Source organism: Gordionus sp. m RMFG-2023, chromosome 2 (genome assembly GCF_954871325.1).
Source record: "Gordionus sp. m RMFG-2023 chromosome 2, tfGorSpeb1-WG-v2, whole genome shotgun sequence".
Classification (NCBI taxonomy): Eukaryota; Metazoa; Nematomorpha; class Gordioida; order Chordodea; family Parachordodidae; genus Gordionus; species Gordionus sp. m RMFG-2023.
In genome coordinates, this window is record NC_088776.1 from 19,236,413 (window position 1) to 19,261,917 (window position 25,505).

At 25.7% G+C, this 25,505-nt stretch overlaps 2 protein-coding genes across 5 annotated transcripts in view; one reads left to right on the forward strand and one right to left on the reverse strand.

Moving 5' to 3' along the window:
* Nucleotides 1-2,579: 2,579 nt before the first annotated feature.
* Nucleotides 2,580-24,270, forward strand: LOC135923112 (group IIF secretory phospholipase A2-like). Of its 3 annotated transcripts, XM_065457691.1 has the most exons (6): nucleotides 2,580-2,715; nucleotides 7,077-7,125; nucleotides 13,406-13,525; nucleotides 23,266-23,427; nucleotides 23,545-23,699; nucleotides 24,038-24,270. In XM_065457691.1, exons 1-6 carry the CDS (start codon nucleotides 2,667-2,669, stop codon nucleotides 24,169-24,171), a joined length of 669 nt encoding a protein of 222 aa, XP_065313763.1. In that variant the 5' UTR covers nucleotides 2,580-2,666; the 3' UTR covers nucleotides 24,172-24,270. The 3 variants fall into 3 exon arrangements, 2 of the variants coding, with proteins under 2 accessions (XP_065313763.1, XP_065313764.1); XM_065457692.1 differs by lacking the exon at nucleotides 13,406-13,525 and having other exon boundaries at nucleotides 2,590-2,715; nucleotides 24,038-24,268; XR_010571133.1 differs by lacking the exons at nucleotides 7,077-7,125; nucleotides 13,406-13,525 and having other exon boundaries at nucleotides 2,587-2,715; nucleotides 24,038-24,267.
* Nucleotides 24,271-24,297: 27 nt separating this feature from the next.
* LOC135923111 (NAD-dependent protein deacylase sirtuin-6-like) overlaps nucleotides 24,298-25,505 on the reverse strand; it is a 30,522-nt gene continuing 29,314 nt past the window's right edge. Inside the window, exon 7 of one of the 2 annotated variants that reach the window (XM_065457687.1) lies at nucleotides 24,298-24,602. In XM_065457687.1, coding sequence (XP_065313759.1) covers nucleotides 24,498-24,602 — 105 coding nt within the window. In that variant the 3' untranslated portion in view covers nucleotides 24,298-24,497. The remainder of the gene's footprint in view (nucleotides 24,603-25,505) is intronic. The other variant, XM_065457688.1, reaches the window with a different exon arrangement.

Genomic DNA, 25,505 nt, shown 5'->3' on the forward strand with positions numbered 1-25,505 from the left:
TTAAGAGTTGGTTAAAAAAAGAAAAATATGGACAAGGTAAATGGTGAATATTTTTCTTAACATATAATAATACAAAGACTGTCATAGGATCACCAGCAGAGATATTTTTAGGAAGAAAAACAAGAACAGAGTTAAATTTTTTAAAAGAAAAAGCAAAGCAGGTGGAACAAATAATAATAGATTGAAATGAAAGGTAGGAAAGTTATTATAGGTTTTGATGTTTGAAGGACCCAATAAAATGGAGCAAAGGTATAGTGACAAAAATAGAGGAAGAAATAAAATTGAAGTGAAGATAGAAGGACAAACCGGAACATGGGTGAGATATGTTAAACAAGTAAGACCAAGATATGAACTATAAAGAGAAAAGAAGTGTACGAAAAATTTGGGTGAAAAAAGAAAAGACTTTGGTTTCTTTTAAAAAACTAAATAGTGTAAAAAAGAAAAGACTAGTTTTTTTTTTGAAAAACGAAAAGATTGTGAAAAAGAAAGGACTTAGGTTTTTTTTTTGAAAAAGGAAATGTTTTTATTTGAAAAACGAAAGGGAAAATGTTTGGAAAAATGAAGACGGTGCAGATAAGTCAGGTATAGAAAGTTAAAGAATAAGTCAAGAAGAAAAAAGGAATAAGAGGGGATGGAATAATATATTAATAATTATTTTATTTTTAGATGGCGTCATATATAAGAGTATGAAATTATATAGTGAAAATAGAGATTAGAGTGATAGATGGCTCAACAGAGTCTAGAAATTGGTTAGAAGCAACAAGAGAATAAACACGACGATTTTACGGAGATAATTTATGATACTAGAAGAAGTCGATAAAAGATTCAAGAAGAACAGATAGGAACAAAGAGGATATCATACACATTGACAAGACCAAGAAGATGCAGGGTTTGCTGTGGAAACCCTCTGATGAGATTTTATTCGGAACATGTGATAGCAATAAACGATGAATCGATAATGGAAAGATAACAGGGAGTATCGCGTTTAATAAGTGAACAAGGAACAAATACGGGGCCGTAGGAATAACAAAATAAAGGGGAAGAATGTCGTAGTTATCATGAAGTTTTATATGCAAATTTTATTTGGTAAAGTTAATTGAAAATGAAAAAAGAAAGATCGATTAAAATTGTTAAAAATATATTAAATGTTTTTTCTTTTAAATACGTAAATGAAGATAATGTATATAGCTCGATTGCATTATAAAATAATTATTATTAACTTTTTACGTTTTGTATTAAATATAATAAAATTCAGTAATTCTGTATTTGTTTCTATATAATAAATTAATTCTTTAGTTTCTTAATTGCAATCTGTGTCATCGTTTTAAATGATAGAGTTATCCATTTTCTTCCGTTCTCTCTTCTTCTTGCAACCTCCGCTCTATCGGGTCTGTTATATAAAAAGAAGAGATTGAGTGCTTTATTTTGAAATTAGTGGGAAAAACATGATGTAAAAATATTTATTAAATATAACAATTGTCAAGCAAATGCGTTTAATATTTAAATTTATTATAATTTTAAAAAAAATCGTAAGCTTTTAATCAATTGATTGATCTAGCGAAAATTTAGGTGGGATGAACGCATTGATAAAATTATTCTTACATTGTTAGAAAAAAAGAATTGTTTTATTATAAATCAATTAATAAAGAAGCTCATTTATAATTATATTATTTTACAAGTTTCTTAAACCTAGTAATATGTATTAAAATGTGATTTTACAAGTTTCGATTTAAAAATCGGCAATAAAAACTTATTTTTAATAAACTAACTCCCTATCATTATTTTAATTCATTTATAAAAATGTATTTTTACGTTTAAGCTTACAAAAGTTCAAAATAATTTTGACCTTTAAAATGATAATTTAATGTATAAAAAAAATCTCAAACAGGAAAATATTGGCTTGAATTATTTTTACATTATTTTTTATGTATATTTTAATAATCATTACGCTTAATATGTTTAAAAAAGTGGCTTCGCTAGAACTCATCATTTCAGCGTGAAAAGAATCTTTTTTTAACGTGTTCAAGGAAGAGTTAGCAAAAAAAAATTTTTTAATGCACGTTTGAATTAAAATTTAGGTCTGCTGATCACACTACTTCAATGCATAAAACACTTAAGGATAATTTTAAAACTAATATTTTTTTTCATCTGCATTTTATTACTCTAATTATTATATAGCATTGAACTTGAAAAATATATTGTTTTATAAAAAAAATCAAAATTAGCAAAATAGTTTTTATATTTTTATGTAGATTAAAAACAATGTTAGGTCCCGATATTAAAAATTTTACACCTTCGTTAATTTATATAATAAATTATATATCTAATTTTAAAGTGATCATTTTTAAAATAACTATCCTAGATATAAAAAGTTGATAAATTAGTAATTATTGTTTGTCTTAATTTTTTTTTCGATAGGAACGAAATATAAACATAATACCTTTTCTGCCAAGGTTAAATAAAATAAATTTAAGAAATTTGTCCTATCTGCAGTTAAAAAATATAAAATAATTTTAGAAAAAACAATTAATCGAATTATTTGCCAAGTAAAATATGATTAAAAATTTCTTTTACTAAATACAACCAATTATGGATTGAAATTTTATGTAACCGTTATCCTATTATAACTCAATTCAATTTAAGTAGATTTTTCAAGACGACTGGAAATGTTAGGAAATTATTCAATGATAATTATATTCGTGATCTTATATGAAAGTAAAAGTGAATATTTTTTTTCCTGGATCAATCATATTTATTATTATATAATGTTATAACTCCCATCGATCAATATTACAGAAAACTGGTTTTTTAAACAGCATGAATAGGGATACAGAGAAAGAGGGCATTTTTTTAAACACATGTTATTTTAGAATAAATGATACATTACCTCTTTCACTAATAATGTGATATATACATATAAACGTTTTAAGAAAATATTTCATATGAAAATTACTTGCATTTAAAATTATTTACTAGCTAAATATTTTGTAATTTTTTCAACGATGCACTTAGTTCATTAATTCTTTTGATTATTTTAAAAAAAAATTTTGTATAAATTTTTTTCTGCTAGATGGCGCTTATGACAAAAATTATATAACAATTAAAAAATATTTTTAATGCAATTATGGGTCGTTTCTTATATAAATATATATTTACAATAATAAATAAACTTATATCAGCCAATGGCAGTGATGTTAGAAACCTCAATTCGTCATATATTTAAATATTATTAAATAAAGATTTTTGCCTAAAATATTACCTAAGCCTATAGGAGAGAGGTTGGACCCTATTTTGGGAAGATATAGAGGCTTAAGTATAAATTATTTTGCTAAAATATTGATCTAGTTTTTTTTTTTAAATCTGCTAAATCTAGCCTTTTAAAAACGCTATCCAGTAGTATAGGTAAAAATTTTAATTATCGACATTTGTATAGATACCTGTGCATCTCTAATTTATAAAAAATTATTAATAAATTTTCGGATCTTTTAAATCATTCAAAGCGTGAGCTGGATAATCTGTTAGAAATTGTGAAAGTAACTAAACTTTTATACATCAATTTGAGCTAATGAGGGTCACTTAATTTTATTTCAACCAAATCAATAGATTTAAATAAGAACTTGAACATTAGTTGTTCATATTTTTTCATGATAAGCCCCGTTACTTTGGTAAAAATTTAACAAAATAACAATTTTCTCTTACTAAATAACAATACACATTGGCGTACGCAGCGGGGGGGGGGGGGGTAGGGGCAGGGGGACAAATCCCTCCCCAACCAAAAAATGCAGATGCCGGATATATTTTTCAAAAATATTATTGTTTATATTTATTTATATTTGTTATTTATTCGTATCTCATATTAAATATATATTTAATTACATTTATTATCACATTTAACTAAGTTATTTTATCAATTAATTTCGATTTCAAGTTTTCCGGCGTAATATTTACTTATTATTTTCAAATTTTTAGTGGCGTAATATTTATCTACCATTTTCAAATTTCTAGTCAAATAATAATTATTTCTGAAACTTCTTGTCCAACAGTGAAAAAGAAATTGCAACTTTGTCCAACGCGATAGAATCTCTGCCATCAAGCAGTAACAGCTTTTAGGGAGTTAGAAGAGCCAATTATTTGCTATTACTGAAATATCACAATGGCCTGAAAGAAATATTTCCTCAGAAGCAAGAAAATTATTGGATTCAATGCTTATTCCAAATTTTATTTCTCAGTAGAATATATTATTTAATTATACAACTATTTTAAGTATTACTTTTCAAAAACATGACATTGACTCGATTAAGAAGATGAGAATAGCGGAGAGCATTTTATCAGAACTCAAGAAAATTAGGGCTAATGTTGATGAAGAATTTCATATTTTATATTTTATTGTTGAGTTAAAAGCAGACTATAAGTGTTTAATATTTGTCTCCCTCGACTTGTAGCAAGGCAAGCTCATCGTTAAAACATTAATATAGAATCAGTAGAAGAGTATATCTTAAATACAGATACAATTATAACCCAAATAAATGATTTTTTATTTCATTATGCAGCACTTATTAATCTGCAAATATTACTTCCACAAAAGCCTTCCCACTTTCAGATGGTGATAGAAAAAAAAATATTTGTTAGATTTTTATTATGAAGATGTTAAAGTATCTTATGATGCCTTACTAGCTGAACAATTATGTTTATAAAATTAACTATGGTTGATATAGTCCCAAAAAATTCTATGGATGCTCTGCATTATTTCAAACACATTTTAGATTAAATTCCCAATGTATTAAAAGGGTTTATAAATTCTTCCCATTAGTAAACTAATGAGAGAACATTCTCTTTTTTAAGAAGAATAACAGAGGCCTGCAGAAGTACCATTTGCAGGTCACGGCCCGGATTTTTTCTAAAGATTTTTTACGGCCTGGCCTGGGTTTTTTTAAAAAAAATTTTATGCCCAACTTGGATTCTTTTTAAAAATTTTCAGGCTCGGCCCGACTTTTTTTAAAATAAAATTTTAAGGTCTGGCCCGGATTTTTTAAAAATAAATTATATTTATTTTTAATTTTTACAGCTAATAATAACGATTTCAAATATAGGTGGTTTTAAAAAATAAATTATATTTATTTTTAATTTTTACAGCTAATAATAACGATTTCAAATATAGGTGGTTTTAAAAAATAAATTATATTTATTTTTAATTTTTACAGCTAATAATAACGATTTCAAATATAGGTGGTTTTAAAAAATAAATTATATTTATTTTTAATTTTTACAGCTAATAATAACGATTTCAAATATAGGTGGTTTTAAAAAATAAATTATATTTATTTTTAATTTTTACAGCTAATAATAACGATTTCAAATATAGGTGGTTTTAAAAAATAAATTATATTTATTTTTAATTTTTACAACTAATAATAACGATTTCAAATATAGGCTGTTTTAAAAAATACAGCCCGGATTGGGTGTTTTTTTTTAAAATTCAGGCCCGGCTTGGGTGTTTTTTTAAAAAATTTTGGGCCCGGCTCGGGTATATTTAAAAAAATTAAAATAATGTCCGACCCAGGGGCCGGGCATGCAGATCTCTGAAAAACATACCAAGAAGTACAACATCTGAAAGTAGATTGAAAGGTTTGGATCTTTTGAATATTCATAGACATTTGACGACAAGCAAGGATGAGATAATTAAAAAATTAGCTCAATCACAACGAAGATTGGATTTTACATTGTAAATATATAACATACAAAATACAATTATTCCTAAGAAACTTTTTGTGTAAAGGCTCAAAAAATTCAAATTTCTATTTTGGGTCATTTAAGTGATTCTTTACATATAATTTTTTTATAATTCACATTAATTTAAAATTGTGTATTAGAAATAGTTATTAGTCCTAATAAATTTATGCTTGATATTTTTAAAAAACAATAATATTTCTTAAAAAATTTTATCATCCCCCCCCCAGATTAAATTCCTGCGTACGCGCCTGACAATACAGGAAACATACTTAATAATATTAATATTGCCACCACCCCCACCCATTTGCAAAATTTTATGTATTGCTTGTGTTAAGAGTTAAACTCAATAAGAAACAAGAGACCTCAATGAATGCTTTTATCCTAAACACAAATATTCATAGAGATTTATATATTAATTTTCTTAGGCCACTTCCTAGTTTTTTTTTCAAAGCGGTTCCCTAGGCCCCTTTTCATCTTCATTTTTAATAAGCAAAAAATTAATCTCTAAAACAAAAAATAAATTATAAAATCAAAAATATCTTTTAAATTAAAATTATCTGGAAAACTCAAATTTTCTCATTCAACATTTTTAAAAAAAAATATTATAAAAAGGCACTTTCTTTTTACAAAGTGGCATTTAAATTTTCAAAAAAAAACACTATGATTTTGAAAATAGAACACTTTGTTATGAAAAAAGGCAATACATTTTAAAAAAAATACTATGATATTGAAAAAAGTTACTATGATATTAAAAATGCCTACTATGTTTGCTAAAGACCACTATATGAAGAGACTATATAACTAGAAACGTTAAATAAAAAAACATTAACTAATATAAAATATTATAGATATAGATTCTTTCTATTTAACTAATAAATACCTTATATAAAATTTATTTAACATAAAAACACCATCTACAGTGGTGTATTGTTGAAAAAATTGATGGGGGTGAGACTCGATTTTTTAATATTATCAAAAAATATGAGATATATATAATCGATTTTTTTTAAAGTATGAATATGAGTAATTAGATATATATTATCATATGCAAAAACTCACATTTTGGACAGTGGGATAATTTTTTTAACACTGAAAAGAACTTCCTAGGGCAGATGATAAGGAAAAGGGAGTAGGGCCTACGGTTATATAGGTATAGTTTATAATATATATTATAACAGTTCAACTGCGTATTTAGATATATCATAAAAATACCAAAATCGTCTGAAGGGAACAGTTATGAGCCTTTTTTTTAGTTTTTGTAATAGAACTTTATGATGAGCGCAAAAAAAATAAAACACTCTATTACATAAAGTTTATATTTTCTAAATATTATATAAAAATTTCAGGTATTATGATAGTCAATAATGAAAATAATTTCCAAGATCAAGTATTTTCGTAAACCATTTTAAATTATATATTTAATTAACATTTTTTTTATTTATATAATATATATGAAAACAATAGAAATTTAAGTAAGGATTAGCTGCGGCCTGGTTATCAAATCGGAGCGAACATGAATCTAGAGTAGTGTTGTTAAACTGCCCGATTTGGGTAGATTTAAAAAAACGGCCTGATTAAGACTTTAACCTAAATAGTACTATGTAATACCGGAGATTTTACTCATATATGGCTGAAAGGTTTGAATCTCTATTTGCCAAATCTTGAGGTTTATATAATATTTTGGCTAAAATCTTACTAAAATCTTAATCAGACCATTTTAAAAATCGATCCAAAACAACACTACTCTAAGGACTTATTCTTATGACAATGTTTTTGCGATAAATATTTTGGCAACTCGACCAAAATGGTCGGTTAATATTATTATTTAACTAATTTAATAATGGGAAAAAACTTGTATTACACTACATCACATATTTTATTTTATTGTAAAGTGATAAGACCTGTAGCCAGGAAGCTTCAGTTGAAGAGGGAGGGAGCAGTGGCGTAGCTAGGAATTTTTCTTAGAGGGGGTCCATACATATAAAAGTCTGGGGGGCTTCGCCCCCCAGGCCCCCTTTAACGGGCCTTCGGCCCTTTCCCCCGGCCTTCGGGGGTTAATCTTACAAATCATAACCATATCTTCTATAATATATAATAAATATATTTTTTTAAATGCATCAATAATATGTTATTATAATTTAGTAGATTATTCTCAATGACTTTATAATAATACTATCCAGAATAATTTCAATAGTAATATAATATCCTTCCACAAACATCAAAACCAGAAAAATATAAATACTAATGGCATTTATTTAATATAAAGTCACTTTTAAGTCTTTTGAACGTATAATCTAGAAAAAAGATTTAGCTCTGGGAGGGGTCCAAACCCAAAAACCACCCCCGTAGCTACGCCACTGGAGGGGGGGAGGTAAAATTTTTATTGGGAGCAATATATTTTTTGGGTTTTTTTTATACGCCATTAGAAAATTTGTAGACAAATTTTTTTGAAAAGTCTTCAATTGACCATTGTCTACTTAGCTGAAAAATTGTAAATATTTCTCATCTTTAATCGTATATTATATATAAAATGTAATATTAAGACAACTGATAATTTCAGTAAAAAGGATGAATTAATGTTTCATATAACTTTAACTTCACATATAAAATTTTATTCAAAATAAAATTTATATTTTTATTAGTGGTTGATAAATTATGTAATAATGATGAATGTTTTCCTGAATAAATGAGCTCAAAATGAATATAGTCAAATAATTTTAGTTCCATTGACAAAAGTAGAAACGCTTCTAATTTGTTCTACTGAGATGCCGCCTAATTTTATTCGTTTTAGTTTGCTAAAGCTTTGTGCAATGCCTACTTTTATAATATCTACCGACCTGTATTCAAATATTCGTGTGGAAGTGAGATTTTACTCGATTTTAAAAAGCAAACCTAATTTATATATATATTTTGGCGAGCTTTTTGATTCACCAAATTAAATTTTTCATAATTTAAAACCATAAAAGTAAAGGTATAAAAAAATAAAAAATTATATAAAAAAAATCTCAAAATAAAAATTGTAAAAAGAACATGAAAATATTAATGATTAGTAATCTCATAATAATTATCGTACTAAAATAATCATTTTCTAAAAAATTTAAATTTACATAGTCTATAATATCTCTTCTAGTAAAAAATTTACCAAATTACATTATAAACATTCATATTATATGTCTAATATAAATTATCTCAAAAAAACTTTAACCAAATAAATTCTCCATGTAAATATACGAAAAATTAAATTTACATATACATGAACATGGATATTATAACATATCACATCACAACAGATATAATATAAAAATAATTAACCTTTGTTTAAAAATTCATAATTTAATGAATGTAGAAAATTAATTATATATATTAAACCAGGGACGAGAACCCGAACCCAAACCCTGAATCCGAACCCTCAATATTTCGCCGAACCCAAACCCTTTTTTAAAATTTAGGGTTCAAGTTTTTTTTTAATTTTATTAAATATATTTTTTTATTTTAAACTTTCATTTTATTTTTTTTAAATTATGTTAAAAATAATATAATATAAAAAACATGTAATTTACGATTTTTATTTATAAAATAAAAGATTTCCTATTTAAAAAGAGTTCTTTTTCAAAACAATAGTTTTTAAAAATATTAATTTTAAAAAAATATTTTTGGGTCATTTTTTATGTAATATTTTTTGTTATATTTAATAATTTTTTAAATGGCATTGTATTATATCTTCGGTCTAGAATTGGAGTGCTCCACTTACCCAAATGTTTAATAAGAGAAAATCAACATTAAAGTTTAAAATTAAATATAGGAAAAACTTATTGATTAATTTTGACAATAACTTTAGCAAAAATTTATATTTTTTAATCTAGTTTTTATTTTTATAAATATTGGGAATAAATAAGTTATTATCTTCTAATTCAAAAATTTTAATGTTTAAAATGAGAAAATCAAATATAGGAAATATTTATTTATCAATTTTGACAATAACTTTGGCAAAAATTAAAAATTTTTTAATCTAGTTTTTATTTTTATATATGCGTCAATGTGTTATTTTCGGCAATGTACACATTAGTGATCTGCATCGGGCCTAATTTTTCAAGCCCGGCCCGAAATTTTTTTATAAAGTTTTGCCCGGCCCGGCCCGAATTTATTTAAATATAGTAATTAATTATTATAATTACTCAAAATAAAAGATGTTATATGGCGTCTACTTTCTATAAATAAAATCACATATTTTTAATTTACATGAAAAATTCAACATAAAATTAATAAATTTAGATATATTTAATAAAATTTTTAAGGCCGGGCCGGATCTCTAGTACACATTGCCTGATTATTTTAGGCAATGTGTTACGGTGGTAGGCAGGGTGAATTAGTAATTTAGGCAAAGTGTACATTGCCTGGTTTTTTTAGGCAATGTATTATTTTTGTAATATTATATTATTAATAATATTTTATTTATTATTAATAATTTTTTAAGATTATTATTTTACTTAATTTATAATTTTTTTTAGATAATATAATTTGTTTTAAATATAATATTTTTATAAAATGATTTTTGATTGCTAATTTTTAATATTATTTTTTACGTATTTTTTCCTGATATACCTTTTGATCGCTAATTTTTAATATTATTTTATTTTTAAATATTATTTAAGATTATTTTTTACGTATTTTTTTCTGATATATCTTTTGATCGCTAATTTTTTAGGTAAACTTATATAAAAATTTCAAATCGATATTTTTGAACTTTTTTGAATTTTTTTAAATTAAATAGGTAAAAATATTTATTGTAAAGATATTAAATTAAAATTTCAGTAAAGATGTACCATAGAAAAGCGACAATTGTCATAAGCGTTATTTTTTAACTTTTTTGAATTTTTTTATAGCAAATGAGTAAAAATATATATTGTAAACATGTCAAATTAAAATTTCAGTGAAGATGTACCATAGAAAAGTGACAATTGTCCTAATCTATATTTTTGAACTTTTTTGAGTTTTTTTAAAGTAAATAGGTAAAAATATATATTGTAAACATGTTAAATTAAAATTTCAGTGAAGATGTACCATAGAAAAGTGACAATTGTCATAATCGTTATCTTTAAACTTTTTGAATTTTTTTAAAATAAATAGGTAAAAATATATATTGTAAACAAGTTAAATTAAAATTTCAGTAAAGATGTACCATAGAAAAGTGAAAATTGTCATAATCGTTATCTTTGAACTTTTTTGAATTTTTTTAAAATAAATAGGTAAAAATATATATTGTAAACAAGTTAAATGAAAATTTCAGTAAAGATGCACCATAGAAAAGTGACAATTGTCATAATCGTTATCTTTGAACTTTTTTGAATATTTTTAAAATAAATAGCTAAAAATATATATTGTAAACAAGCTAAATTAAAATTTCAGTGAAGATGTACCATATAAAAGTGACAATTGTCATAATATATATTTTTGAACTTTATTGAGTTTTTTTAAAGTAAATAGGTAAAAATATATATTGTAAACATATTAGATTAAGAATTCAGTGAAGATGTACCATAGAAAAGTGGCAATTATCATAATCGTTATCTTTGAACTTTTTTGAATTTTTTTAAAGTAAATAGGTAAAAATATATATTGTAAACATGTTAAATTAAAATATAAGTTATTATCCACTTCTAACTCAAAAATTTTGAAAATGTCGAGTGGAACACTCCAATTCTAGACCGACGATATTATATATAATATATTATAATTATGATATTTTTATGGCGATACTAATTAAACTAAAATTTTTTAAAAAATGATGTTTCTATTATTTTAACTAATTTTAATAAGTCATTATTTTTCTGGTCTCCGAACCCTGAACCCACCTGAACCCGAACCGGGTAAAGATTTTTTACTGAACCCAAATCCGAAATCGAACCCATTTTTTTAGAAGGATGGTTCTCGTCCCTGTATTAAACAATTTTTATAATAATATATAATAAAAAAAATAAGTGATAAGAAATTTCCACAATATGGAGCATTTAAAAAATTTAAATATATATATTTTTATATAACAAAAATAGCGATTTAATTTATAACAGAATATGAATATATATTTTTTAATATAAAATGCATAAATTAAAATTAAGGTAAAACTTTTTTTATTTTTTTGGAAAAATAGATAAATTGATAACTTACAAAATGCAAGAAAAATAACCTCACATAATTCATAAAAACATAATTTGAAAAAACAGGAAAATAGGTTTAATATAATGAAAAAAAAATTATTGGCATAAAAATATTATTTTTACAATTAATTTATTTTTAATATTTATTTTATAATTTAAGCTTTCTTTTCTCTCGAGATGATGAAATAAAATGTTTTTATATCCAGGAACTATGAGTTTAATAAATATTTGGAAATGACTAAGGGATCCTAATTCTTGATCTAGCATATGCTGTTTAAAAGATTCTCTTTTAACTTCATGGCTCCCTAACTTAAAAGAGCCTTATGTTAATTGGAAACCTAGATGATTTTAAAAAAAGATAAGCATTTTGATTCAAAGTCACATCATTCCATATAATAATGAAGTGATGATCAGGAATAAAGATAATAGAAAAAAAAGGAGTCGTAGCTAATAATATTATTTATGTAAATTAAAAAATAGTAAAAATAATGTTTTAAAATAATAATATTAATTAAAATTATATTTTTACTCGTGATAATATCATTAATGCTTTAATTCATTCAAAATAATCATTATAAAATTTATATATATATAATATACTTACAATTAATTGTTATAGTATTTTTGAATTAATTAAGGTATTGGATTAAAAGAAATTTATAGCCATTTAGATTTCGCGTATATTTTGTTAATGGAAAAATTTTTAAATCCTGTAAAAACCTTTTTATTTAATTTGATAAATGAAAATTACCAGAATTGTGATAATTTGCAGACGTTACATAAAAAGATTCATTTAAAAAATGTACACTGCAGAGACATGAGTATTTGTTTGGTTTAAAAATTCTCTTTTACCTGCATGGGTTCAAAAGAAATTTATGGAAACCTAAATAATTAAAGAAAAATTAATAATAATTTTGATTCAAAGCCACACCCTATCTATATAATAGTGATCAGGAATAAAAATAATAGGAAAAAAAGTCAGAGATATTAACAATCTTTAAATTAAAAAATAGTAAAAAATAATATTAATTAAAATTATAGAATTATATTTTTACTCATTATAATTCAGATTTAACTTATTTTCATTATATTAAGATTGTTAAAGTAAAAAAATTTCAGAATGTAATTATTAGTAAAAACAAAAAATATATAAATAAATGCTTATACATATAGAAAGATACATCCTTATTCTTGCTGAACAAAAATTTTTTACATGAATTTTAAATTTATGTCATTTTATATCGTAAAATAAGCAGCTATTCAAATTTTTTAAATGTTCTATCATGCGGTTTATTATTATTATAAAAATTGTTTAATATATACAATATATTTAATTTTCTACATTCATTAATATGAATTTTTTAAAAATTAATTAATTATTTTTATATTATATCTTTTTGAAAAATGTTATAATCTTACAATTTATATTTATATACGATTAAAATAAAAATAAAAAAAACCTAAATAAATGTAATATTTAACGTTAAATATATTATGAACATGGACTTATTAAAATAAAGGTTGCTGCTTTGCAAATCGTTGCCGAAAGACTTTTATAACATCATAGAATTGAGCGATGAACAACCTATATTAATACAAGTCCCTGCCTTTAACGAATGGTCAAAAGTTGTTCATGCGGGGTATAAGTTTGTATTTGAATTTGAGACTATTCAAAATTTGGTACGTAAGACAAATAAAGCATCCCATCCTAATAAATTGAAAATCTTTGGAAAAATGAAGTACCTAAGCACTGCCGATCATTGTTTATGACAATGCCTTAAGGCTATTCGTTATTAGAGCTAGTTATCATCAGGCCTAATTTATCAAGCCCGGCCCAAAATTTTTTTAAAAAGGTTTTCCCGGCCCGAACCCGACTTTTTAAAAGTTTTGCTTCCATCCGAACCCAAATTTTTTTTTATTTGTTCTGAAATAAAAATTATTTGTCCTTCAGAATTTATTTAAATATACAAATTAATTATTATTTTTTTAGTTTTTTACTATTAGCTTTATTTTTAATTTTTTATATAACATTTTGTATTACAAATATCTCAATAAACAATTTATTTAGTATTTAATTATTTATTTAAAGTATAACTATCAAAAATAACTATAAACTAAACAGATAATAATTATAATATTAAATTACACAACTATAAATTATTTTCATATTTATATTTATCATTTTAAAATAATAAAGCATCAACATTTTCTTGTTTCAATCTATTTCTTCTGATAGACTTCCAATCTTTGAAAAAGTTCGCTCTGATGTTGTGGACACTGCAGGAATTGTTAGAATCTTTTTAGGAAATGCTAGAATCTCTCTAGCCAATTTTGTTATTTTTGGAAATATATTTTCATCTTTACTCCACCATTTTAATATATCTTTTTCCGGATCTATATTTTCTGTATTCTCTTTTATATTCAAATTCATATAAACTTCGAACTCATCTGTTTCCTTTTTTTGATATTCCTCCTCATTGTCCTCCCATCTTTCATAGTCATTATCTAATATATAAAAATAATAGATAGAACAATTTTAACAATTTAGAAATTAATGTATCTTTAGATCTTTTAGGAGATTCGACAATTTGAGAAACGCCTTGTATATCCAAATCTATAGTATCAATTGAAGATTTACAATATTCTTCAGAATTAATTACATTCTTGAATTAGTTCTCTACTTCTAATCTTTCCATGGATGAAAACATTCTTAATTTTCTATATTTATTGCATAATATTTTATGCAAAATATCGATTTTAAATTTATATAATAAAATATTTTTAATTAGTTTTTATTTGTTTTATTTCATTGTTTTGATAAAAATTATCATTTAAATCCTCGTGAGATCACATTTTTTCATTTATCTCGAATTTTTGAGTATAGTATTCTAACTTTTCTTTTTTGTTCCCCCGCTTTAATATTTGATCTAACAATCCTCGAGGTTTAATTTTTAGCAGTATTTTGGAGGGACTGTTTATTTTCTGCCCCCAATGTATTTCAGTAATTGTAGAGAAAAAGAGCTAAATTTGTTTCTAAATACCATTCATTTCTTTTATTTATGTTCTATTTAAAAGGTCGAACTAAATGTTCGGCCATGCCGTTAGTCTAAGCATGGTAGGGACTTCCATGCACTAAATATATTCCGTTTTTTCACAAAAATCATTGAATTCTTTACTGCTGAATTGTGGCCCGTTATCCGAAACGATTATCTTAGGAAATCCGATTCTGGCAAAGATATTTCTTAATATTTTTCTCGTGCTTTCGATGGTTGTGTTAATCATGGGAATTATTTTTGGTCAGCATCTGCTATCATCTATCACTAACAAATAATGATGACTTTAAAATGGTCTAGCATAATCAATATGTACTCGGTGCCATGCTTTTGATGATTTTGGCCAATTTTCAATTGATGTCTTATGAGGCATATCATGTAGTTCAAGGCATTCTCTACATCTTTCGACCCATGTTTCTATATCTTGGTTTATATTGAGCTATTGTTTTGCCCTCATCTTCATTTTTACCATTCTAATATGTCCTAGATGTATCATGTCTAACACGTTGTTTCAGTATAGTTGTTGTATTATCATTTTAGTTCCACAGTAAAAAACCTCTCTCTGTTGCGATTTCTTCTCTTCTTTGGCTATACTCCTTTATGACAATCCGTCTGTTGTATACCTGTATACTTTAAAGTGTACCTCATCTTGCAGTGTCTTTCTTTCAATTTCGTTTGCATTCAAAAGTGTTTATTCTCCCACCTGTATTTGATCGTGTGTTTCTTTGATATTGTGGTTCTTTGTATAGGTAATCGAGATAACATGTCATCATTGGTTGTTTGACGACTACTTTTGAATTATATTTCAATTGGTAACCTGCTAATAATAAAGCTTTTCTCTGTATTGTGGCAGTGGATGTTGTTGGTATATCTTTCTTGGATGAAATAAACTCATTAATGACGTAGTCTGTTTGTAATGTGAACTTTTTCCCATAAATTCTTTGAATTTTGTAACCCCAAATATGATGGCAAGAGCTTCTCTTTCTATTTGAGTATAATTTTTCTCGGCTGCATTTAGTGTTCTTGATGCGAATGCAATTGGTCTCTTCTTTTCCCCTTCATGTGATATTATTGCCCCAATTACTAAGGCTAACGCATCTGTTGCTAGTATAATGGGTAATTTAGGATCATAATTTTGTAATATTGAAGTACTACTAATTTCTTGCTTTATTTTCTTATACGCGTCTTTGCAATCATTTGTCCATCTCTAAACTACTACATTTTCTAAATTAATAATAGTTTGACTTTGTCTTCAAAATTTGACATAAATTTTGAATAGATGTTGCTGATCCTAGAAGTGACATTAATTGTTATAAGTTTATTGATTCTGGTTATTTTTTTTACTTGCCTTAGTATTTTTTCTGTAGTTGTAATCCCGTTTTTTGATTCATTGCGTCCTAGGTACTCGATATTTTGTTTGAAAAATTTACATTTTTCTATCTTTCGCTTGATATCATTTTTGTATAGACATTTTAGTACAATCTGTTTCATGCTTCTCTTTATTTTCCCCGGCTATTATAATATCATCTACTAAACTTTTCAATAAATTCTTGATGGCTCGTTGAAATATTGCTGGAGAAGACGATGTACCAAAAGGCAGTCTTGTATATTTAAATAATCCTCTAACCGTATTGATTACAAGATATTTTTAAAACTCTTACCCCACTTTAATTTAAAATAGGTATCTGAGAGATCCAATATTGAAAATTCCTCTCCTTTTCCCAAGGTGGCTAAAAAATCTTGGATTCTTGATATTGAGTATGAATCAATATTAATATTTTGATTTATAGTTCTTTTAAAATCCCTACAAATTTTTAATGTTTTTTTATCTTTCTTTTGACCGATTACTATGGTGAGGCATAAAGTGAATGATTAATTTTCTCTATTACTCCTATTTTTATCAATCTGTCTAAATCTTCTTCAACTTTTTCTTTTAATGCGTGATTTACAAAAATTTGGTTTATCGTTTTTCACTGACTTAAAATCTCAAACAGCCCAATTCTTTGGTAAATAATGGATGAAATTCATTTTATTAATGTTATTTATTTTTATGGTCTCTTCAGGTATTTAAGTCATCTTTGGAAATTTAGTTATCCAGTTTACCAATTAGATTTTTTGTATATCCTTTTGTAATTATGAGAGGTAGTTTTAATGTTCTTCTTTTATATTGTACTTTTACTATAGTCTGACCTAGTAGTGGTATATTGGTATCTGTAGAGCTTTTAAATTTTAGCATTTAATTTGTTAATCTAGGATGATTAATTTTATTTTTCCAATCTATTTCGTTTATTATGCTTACCCCAGCTCCAGTATCTAATTCCATTCTGATATCACTGTTGTTTATTTTGATATGCACCCAAAATTTTAGATTACATTTATTTGTTGTATTATCAATAAAATTCACTATTTCTTTTCTACAGACTCAAGCAATGTGCCCAATTTTGTTGCATTTATAATAAATGGTATTCTTTAAAGGAAAATTTTCCCTTCTATGGTTTCCACCGCATTGGCAGGGATTTGGTTTTTTATAGCTCAAATTATAGTTATTATATTGTTTTGCACTTAAATTTGAGATGAATGAAAAAATGTGGTCGCGCATTTACAATAATAAAGAAAAAATGGGGAAAAGCCATTATTAAAAGCATACGCGGATCACTACGATATAAAGTAAGCATAGAGGGTAAAACGATTATAAGTCATATTGATCAGGAAAAGAACTAAAAATATATTAACCGAAGAGTAAGAAGTGGAAGAGAGAACCAAAGAGATAGCAAACAAGCAGGAAAAAAATAACGATGAAATGAACATAAAGGAGAGGTAGGATAATACATGTCAAGAAACTGAAAGAACTATCACACAAAAGCTAAAAACTAGGTCAAGATCGATATCTTAAAAGAATACGAACGAAACCATTAGATTAGGATAAAAATTAAATTGTTTATTTTATTATTATTAACTTTTTTATTATATTTTTATTATCTGTTCATCTTCTAACTGATCAATTGTAGTTTCATCTTTTAGTATTAATTTTGTATCTTTAAAGCTGTTTCTACCGCAGTATCTATTTGAATAGCCTTATTTATATCTAAATCATCCTCGGATAATTATCTTTGTTATATAAGCCATTGATAATTTTTGAAGATTCTGTATATAGTCTATTAACCTTTCCTCATTTTTTTTGATTATATTAATAAAAATTATATCTCTCTCTATATATTTTGGGATGAAAAAATTTTATCAAAATATTATATATTTCTAATATCTCTTTTTCTCCCGGACTATCAGGTGCACATAAATTTGGCAGTATTTTATAAGTATTAACCCTATCTATTGTTGTTAATAACAGGTGATTTTTCTTGTAATGATGTTAACCTTGGTGTGTTTTTAAATTCATTAAATTCCGTACCAATCTTTGTAACACAGGTTTAAATCCGTTAGACCTTTAATCGACTGCGATTTTTAAAGTATATTTAGTTCATATTTGTACTATTTTCAACAGATATTTTTGTATTTCCGCTAACATATATTAATAGTAATTTCAAATATATTTTTATCATAAAATCTATTATTTATGTGTATACAAATTCACAAGATGATACCAAAATAATATAAACATTTTACAAAAATAATAAAATAAACAATTAAATTTATAACAGCTTTGTTTAAAATACACTAATTATTAACAGAAATAAGGGTTTGATCTATATTAGGAGAGATCATTTTCAAGGATTGTTACTCAAAAGTATTTCGAAGAATTGTTTTTAACAGATATGAGCTGCAATTTAATCTAATATATTTTCCTGGAGCTTTAATGATATTATATCCTTAAGATATAAATATTATATTTTTCACTTGATCAAGAATTATTCCAATCGCGGCAAAATTTTGTAGCAATTCCTTATGTATGTTCTCTGCGGGTTTTCTCTCTTCTTTAAACTTACTAGAAAATAAAGAAACCGTTAAATAGAAAATTTACTTGAAGGAATCTGTCCATATATTAGTGGTAGCTGAGTAGTTTTATCAAATAATTGACTATTTAATTTATTCACTAAATTTCTAATTTGATCTGCCACATTGCACTTCTTGAAAAAGTAGTTGTATGGAAAATAATTTCTCTACAGTCAATATTATTGTAAATAGATCCAATTCAAATAAAATGTTGAGCCATTTTCATAAAGCCCTCTCAGGTATAGAGTCAAGAGCACGCATGTCTTAGGCGCAATAGTAGATCTTGGTATCACATATTTTTATTTTAATAGTTATGGAAATATTTTTATCTAGTTTTTTTTTGAATATAATGAGTTATTTTGGGAAAAGATTAATCGTCATTCTTAACTCACTTGTGACGTCTTAAGATCGCTTCGTCTTAGTATTCCTGAGTGGGGATTTGTCGGTTTCAGATCCAAACATGTTTTCATTTTTGTTCTTAAACGCTTTAAAATAATATAATAAGTGTATTATACCTTCAAATTTAGTCGAGAATTACTAGATATACTTTTATATTGTAATATACTTTTATATTTTTTACATTTAACATAGTCAATTTTATAAAATAATTTTAATTTAAATTTTAGAGAAAAAATTATTTTATAATTATTATATAAAAAAATTTAGCGCCTTATCTTAAAAAAAATTTAAAAAGTTGAATCAAATAATACGTGATATTAAGGGCACTAGCCCTAATGTCATAATCGGAGATATATATATAACAAGAAACGCTTAGTTCTCTCATGGAAAACCCATCTAACCAGGATAAAAGATGAGAAATAATTAAGAGAACCATCCACGTTTTTTGGGCAGGCCGCAGTTACCTGTGCGCGCAAGGGGCAAAGCCCCTTACTTAAACGCCCTTGGGAAATAAAAGGAAAGGTAAAAGGCCCATGCCCGATTAAATAAAATTTGATTATGGGAGGGTAATATTGGCTGTATTAATTTTACTATTAATTAGTATTGAGAGAAACCTTGAAATAATTAATATGAATAGATAATATAAATTTGGCTTATGATTGAATACAATAACATATTATTTAGATAATATTCATTCAAAGACTTACGTAGAGCAAAATAAAATCGAATAACCATCAAGACGAGTGTAAAATGTTAGGTTTAGGTATGCAAGAGAGGTTGTCTTGAACTAAATATGTAGTTTGATCGATTTGATCAAATCAATTAATCGGTAATATGTTAAATTTACGCCTCATAATACATTTAAATGGACATGTAAAATCAATATGACATTAACGCTTTTATAAACATTAAATTGAAATAAAACATTATTTTATAATATTTACAATCATTTAACACAAAGGCTATGATGCAAACTCTGAAATTGTACATAAAATAATTGAAGAGGATAAAAGGAAAGTCTGAACCCCCAAAAGGACGGACTATTTATATAAAGGGAAATTAACGGTTTATAAGGTAGTTGATTTAATTTAAGTAATTTATTAATGAAGCCTTTGTTTTAAATTAGGTGAGTGAACTGAGATAGGCTTATATTCATGTTTAGAATGTCTAATATAGTTTTGTTTAGCCAGTTATACTCAAAATAAAAAATATAACAAATAAAAATAATATGGCGCCAATTGATAAATTTGTTTATATTTTAAAATTTTATCAAGGCCTGACTCAACCCGGCCCGAATTTTTTGAAAAAATATTAGGCCCAACCCAGACCGATTTTTTAAAAAAAAATAGGCCCTGCTGGAAATCTCTAATTAGACAGGGTGATGTTTCTAAATGGCGCTTAAGTATATATCTGACAGATGTGATCTAACCTGCCTACCTATTTGATAGATTTATTATGACTTGATAAATGAGTGTAACGAAACTGGGAATTGACATGTAAAATGAGAAGATTACATTTTGCGTATCCATTCTTAGTATACCTGTCAATTCTCACTTTACCTGTCAATACTCAGCTTGTGACACCGTGACAAGTTATTTTTATGGCAACATAATTTAATTAATCTCTTGAGCTTCTTTCCTTCCTTTGCTATACTCATTTCGTTACTAACATATACAAATAGCTCGGGTGTAGTCCCACCCTTTTTACTTATATCTGGATAATAAGGTTTGTTGGTATCCTTGAGTAAAAAAATCGGCATAATAATTCTCGTACGCTCACATTTGGGTAGGTCTATGACCAACGTGCTATTAAAGATAAAGAAAGAAAATGGAATTTTTAATTTAGGTGATGAAATATTAAATAGTTCAAGGGAGAAGGCGATAAATAGTTCATGGAAAAAAACTACTCAAATGTTTATGGAAAGGCAATTAACTGGAACTTTTAATACCCATTTTGAAAAAGTCAAAACTGAATCTGAATCTTTTTTGAATTACTGCAAAATTAATATAGACATTTTTAATTATATTTTATCATTAATTAACTTACGTTTAAGACTAACTCCATCCAGCGTTATAGAATAACAAATGAAAAAAGACTGGTTGTTACTTTAAGGTTAAAAATAAGTCTTAACACAATTAAAACTATGACACCGGGGCGTCACTAGCTATCTAGATACTTTAACAGTTGTAAATTAATTAATAAGCATTTTAATTTCGTTAATAATTTTATCGCATGTTCTTTCTCTATAAGTACAATTTAAAAAAATGATATTCTTTCATATGAATATTTTATATTTAAAAAACCAATTATTCGAATTGAATGGAAATAGTAAATTTTATTTTCGTACATATAAGAATAGTAGTGTCTAACGAATATTTTATATTAATAACTGACGAATCGAATAATTTTTTATTATATACATTATTAATCGTTTTCGAATAATCTTTGAATATTTTTTTATTTTCACAAATTTTTTAGCTTATTGCCTAATATCTTATCATTAAAATTTCCAAAATTGTAATTAAAATTTTTTTTTCCATATTATAAGTGCAAGTGGATGTAAATTTTACCTCATATATATGATCCTATCCTATTATCTTATTTAATAATGTGTTATATTAACCTTTTTTAATTTTTTGCTTTCCATATTGAATCTTTATTGTCAAAGTATTTATAATTTTATAGTATTCTTTAAGTAATTGTATTGTATGTAAAATTGGCTTTTATGGGTTCTTCAGGAATAGATCACTGTTTGATCTTCATAGGCGCAGACAGGTGGGGGTAATCGAAAAGTTGCCTGTTCTCGTAAATAATATATTGAGCCAACGAAAATTTTCTCCCTACACAACCCCTCTTCTCCCGAATATGTACACTATAAACAATTTGAAAGAATAGTTATTAAAAGTTAATAACGAATGTAATTTAAATTTTTAGAACAAAACATTTTTATATTGGTTACTTTTTAAAATACTCATATATTATTAATTCACTATCTTTATGATTTCCTAAATCTAAAATGAATGCTTATTGAATAAAATTTCTTATATCAAACACTCCCGTAGAAAATACGTTTAGCACGGAAGCTGATTTTTGGAAAAAACAATTTATAACTCGTTATAAAGTCAACTACTCAAAATTTTATGATATATATATATTAGTGATTTTTTAAGCCGAATTTTTTTTAAAAAAGTTTACCGGCTAGGCCTAAATTTATTTAAATATAGAAATTAATTTTTATAATTATTCAAAATAAATGATATGTTATATGGCGTCTAGTTTCTATAAATAAAATCAAATATTTTTATTTTACATTAAAAATTCAACATAAAATTTATAAATTTAGATATATTAAAAAAAAATTCCAAAGCCAGGCCCGACCCTTAAATTTTTTAAAAAAATATTAGGCCCGGCCCAGCCCGTACCCGATTTCTTTTTTTAAAAATAGGCCCGAACTCGGCCGAAGCCCGTTTGGGCCTGGCGGGGTATAGGGCTACTTTTGCAGATCTCTAATAAAAATATACTATTTATATATTTTTTAAGTTGAAAAGCTAGCAACGCCACTGTCGTAGATAAAAAAGATCTGGAAGGGATGGCTCAATACGACAAACATGAATATAAATCTTATTGAGTACTAACTTTGTTATTCTAAAAATGCCAGATAGAGCACTCCATTTCTAAACCATGAGTCCATCTATATAATATACATGTTCTAAATATTTATCGTATTAGAAGTCTGCAATCGGCCCGGGGTGGTTGGTTATGCCCTTAGGATGGTGAATCTAGCTTTAAAAAAATTTTTCAAAACGGAAAAAACGAAGCCTAACCGCAGTAAAACTAAAGTCGAAAGAGAGCTGTACAAAGAGGTATACCAGGCCTGTTTATTGTAATAAGCCAATCGAACAGGCCTGCATATATATATTTGATCCATGTGCGAAATTAAATGACGTCTCAATTTTTTATATTTTTAAAATTTGTTTCAGAAAAATGTTTGACTGCTTAACGCGAAATATATTAATGTTCGATCCAGCTACAGGCCAAAAAATATTAGAACATTCACTTTTGACACATTTTCAAAACTATGGTTGTCATTGTTTCCCAAAAAGTACCAATTCAGAAACAAATATGACTGATGAGGCAGATAAGTAAGATAATTTTTTGTTAATTATATCGCAGTTTTTAAATAATTTAATAGAATTATAATCCTTTAATTAGATATGTACTGTTAGGATACATTTGTTAATTATTTATATTTAACAAAGATGTTGCTTAAGTAGGAATAAATGTTTGCAGAGATTGTTCCTAAATAATCCTGAATGCCACTATCTTCTAGACAACGGTGTTATAAAGGAGGAGCTATGGGTGTGTTTGGACTACACCACATCTTCACTATTCCCTACGTACGACATATACTGCGGTATATTTTAATTTAAATACCCTATTTTCTTTTTTTAAATTCTTTTTCGAGTGAACCTTCCTTGTTATTTATAAGAGAAAGTCAAATTTTAATTCAGAGCAACTATATTAGTTTCTGGTAAAGGAAGGCTCTATCCAGAAAAAGCGTACTAGTGACGTGTCCTGCTCTGAAAATAAAAGATAGGACAGACGTTTCTGTATTAACTCTGTTTTTTACTTCCTTTTTTTAAAACTTTTATTAATATTTTACTACCTTTTTATCGATTATTGCATTCCATTTTTCTTTTATTTGAGAAATTAAAACAAAATATTATTTTTTTCAAAATAAATCGGGTTTAGAAGAATCGAAAAATCACAAATGTGCGCAAGAAAGATGTCAATGCAATAGTTGTGCCGCCAGATGTTTGTCTAACTTTTTAATAAGCCAAAATAATCAGGGAATATTATTTAAAAAACAAGTATGCGCGGTTTGATATCTAAGAACAAAAAAATATACTTTCTTATCAATTTAAAAAAAATGATGTATACATAGATTTTTATACAAGAAATGATGCAATATTTTTCAATTATACAAAATAAATTTATTGATTATTTTTATCATCATATCTCCTTCTAGCACTAAAAAAATTATATAAGATTTTTAAAGCCTTTTTGCATATAAAAGTAAAATACTTGTATTATAGTGTATAGATTTCCAAAGTTCTTAAATGATTTAAACTAGAATATTACAGTCATTAATAATTACAATTACAAACAATATATTTTCGAGGATAAAAATAAAAAACATTTTTTTTCGGTCTTAATATATTGCATCTGTATTATGGTCAAGATCTTCCAAATTTTTCATTACCATGCCCATCACATCGTCTACATAGGAGTGAATAGTTAAATCGCTAATTTTATCCTTCATATATATGATATTAATAATATAAGGTTCAGGGTGGACAAATAAAAATTGAATAATCGAAAGATTTATTAAAATATTTTTGGTTTTTTAATTCAATTATTAAGAGGAACGATTAAAGAAATGTTTTCTAAAGTTAAAACAATAAATAAATCATAATAACATTTTAATCTTGAATTTTAAAAAAGTCAATTGTATTTCTAATGTGTAGTTAAAAAATAACCAGCTATCAGAGATGCATAGATACAATAATTGTACAAATAATACCGAGTATAGAGCCAATACTACCGATACTTGCATAAAATAGATTAGTGAAAAAACATACTAATACTGTTAGTCATAAAGTTACCTTCGAAATACACTATTAAACGAATTTATGATGAAGCTACCAACAATTACGTTTACTTAAGACACAAAACCAGGACGATTGCTCATGTATATTACGAAAATTTTGACGACATGCAACACGTTTACAGGAGCATCAACAACAAGGAATATATAGACAGCGATGGAAAAAGATTTATTTTAAAAGCGAAGATGTATCAAAAATATTAAATAATTGTAGTATGATATATATTATGAATTTCATATAAATTATAAATAATTAAATATTAAAATATTATAAGATTATAATAAAATGAAACCATTAAAAAATTCTATACTTGAATGCCCTATATATTGTAATAACGTAGAATATTTCTTAAAAAGATTTGATGCAATACTAAAAGATCCACAGTATACTGAGGCTGAAAAGGCGTATGCTTTCACACAGAGACTTCCAGAAGAGGAATATCTAAAATTAGAATCTATTTGTACGGTGGCAGAATTCACTAACCCGGCAATCGTTATCGAAAGGTTCAAGCTTTTACATCCGGAAAAATCGGTGGACTCTTACATAAAAGA

Excerpts from the sequence above, each read along its gene's own strand:
- LOC135923112 (XM_065457691.1), top strand. The coding sequence starts at position 2,667 with ATGTTAGGAAATTATTCAATGATAATTATATTCGTGATCTTATATGAA. Across the intron at positions 2,716-7,076 it reads ATTCGTGATCTTATATGAAA|GTATTATGATAGTCAATAAT; the intron begins GTAAAAGTGAAT and ends TAAAAATTTCAG. Across the intron at positions 23,700-24,037 it reads TACGTACGACATATACTGCG|AAGAATCGAAAAATCACAAA; the intron begins GTATATTTTAAT and ends AATCGGGTTTAG.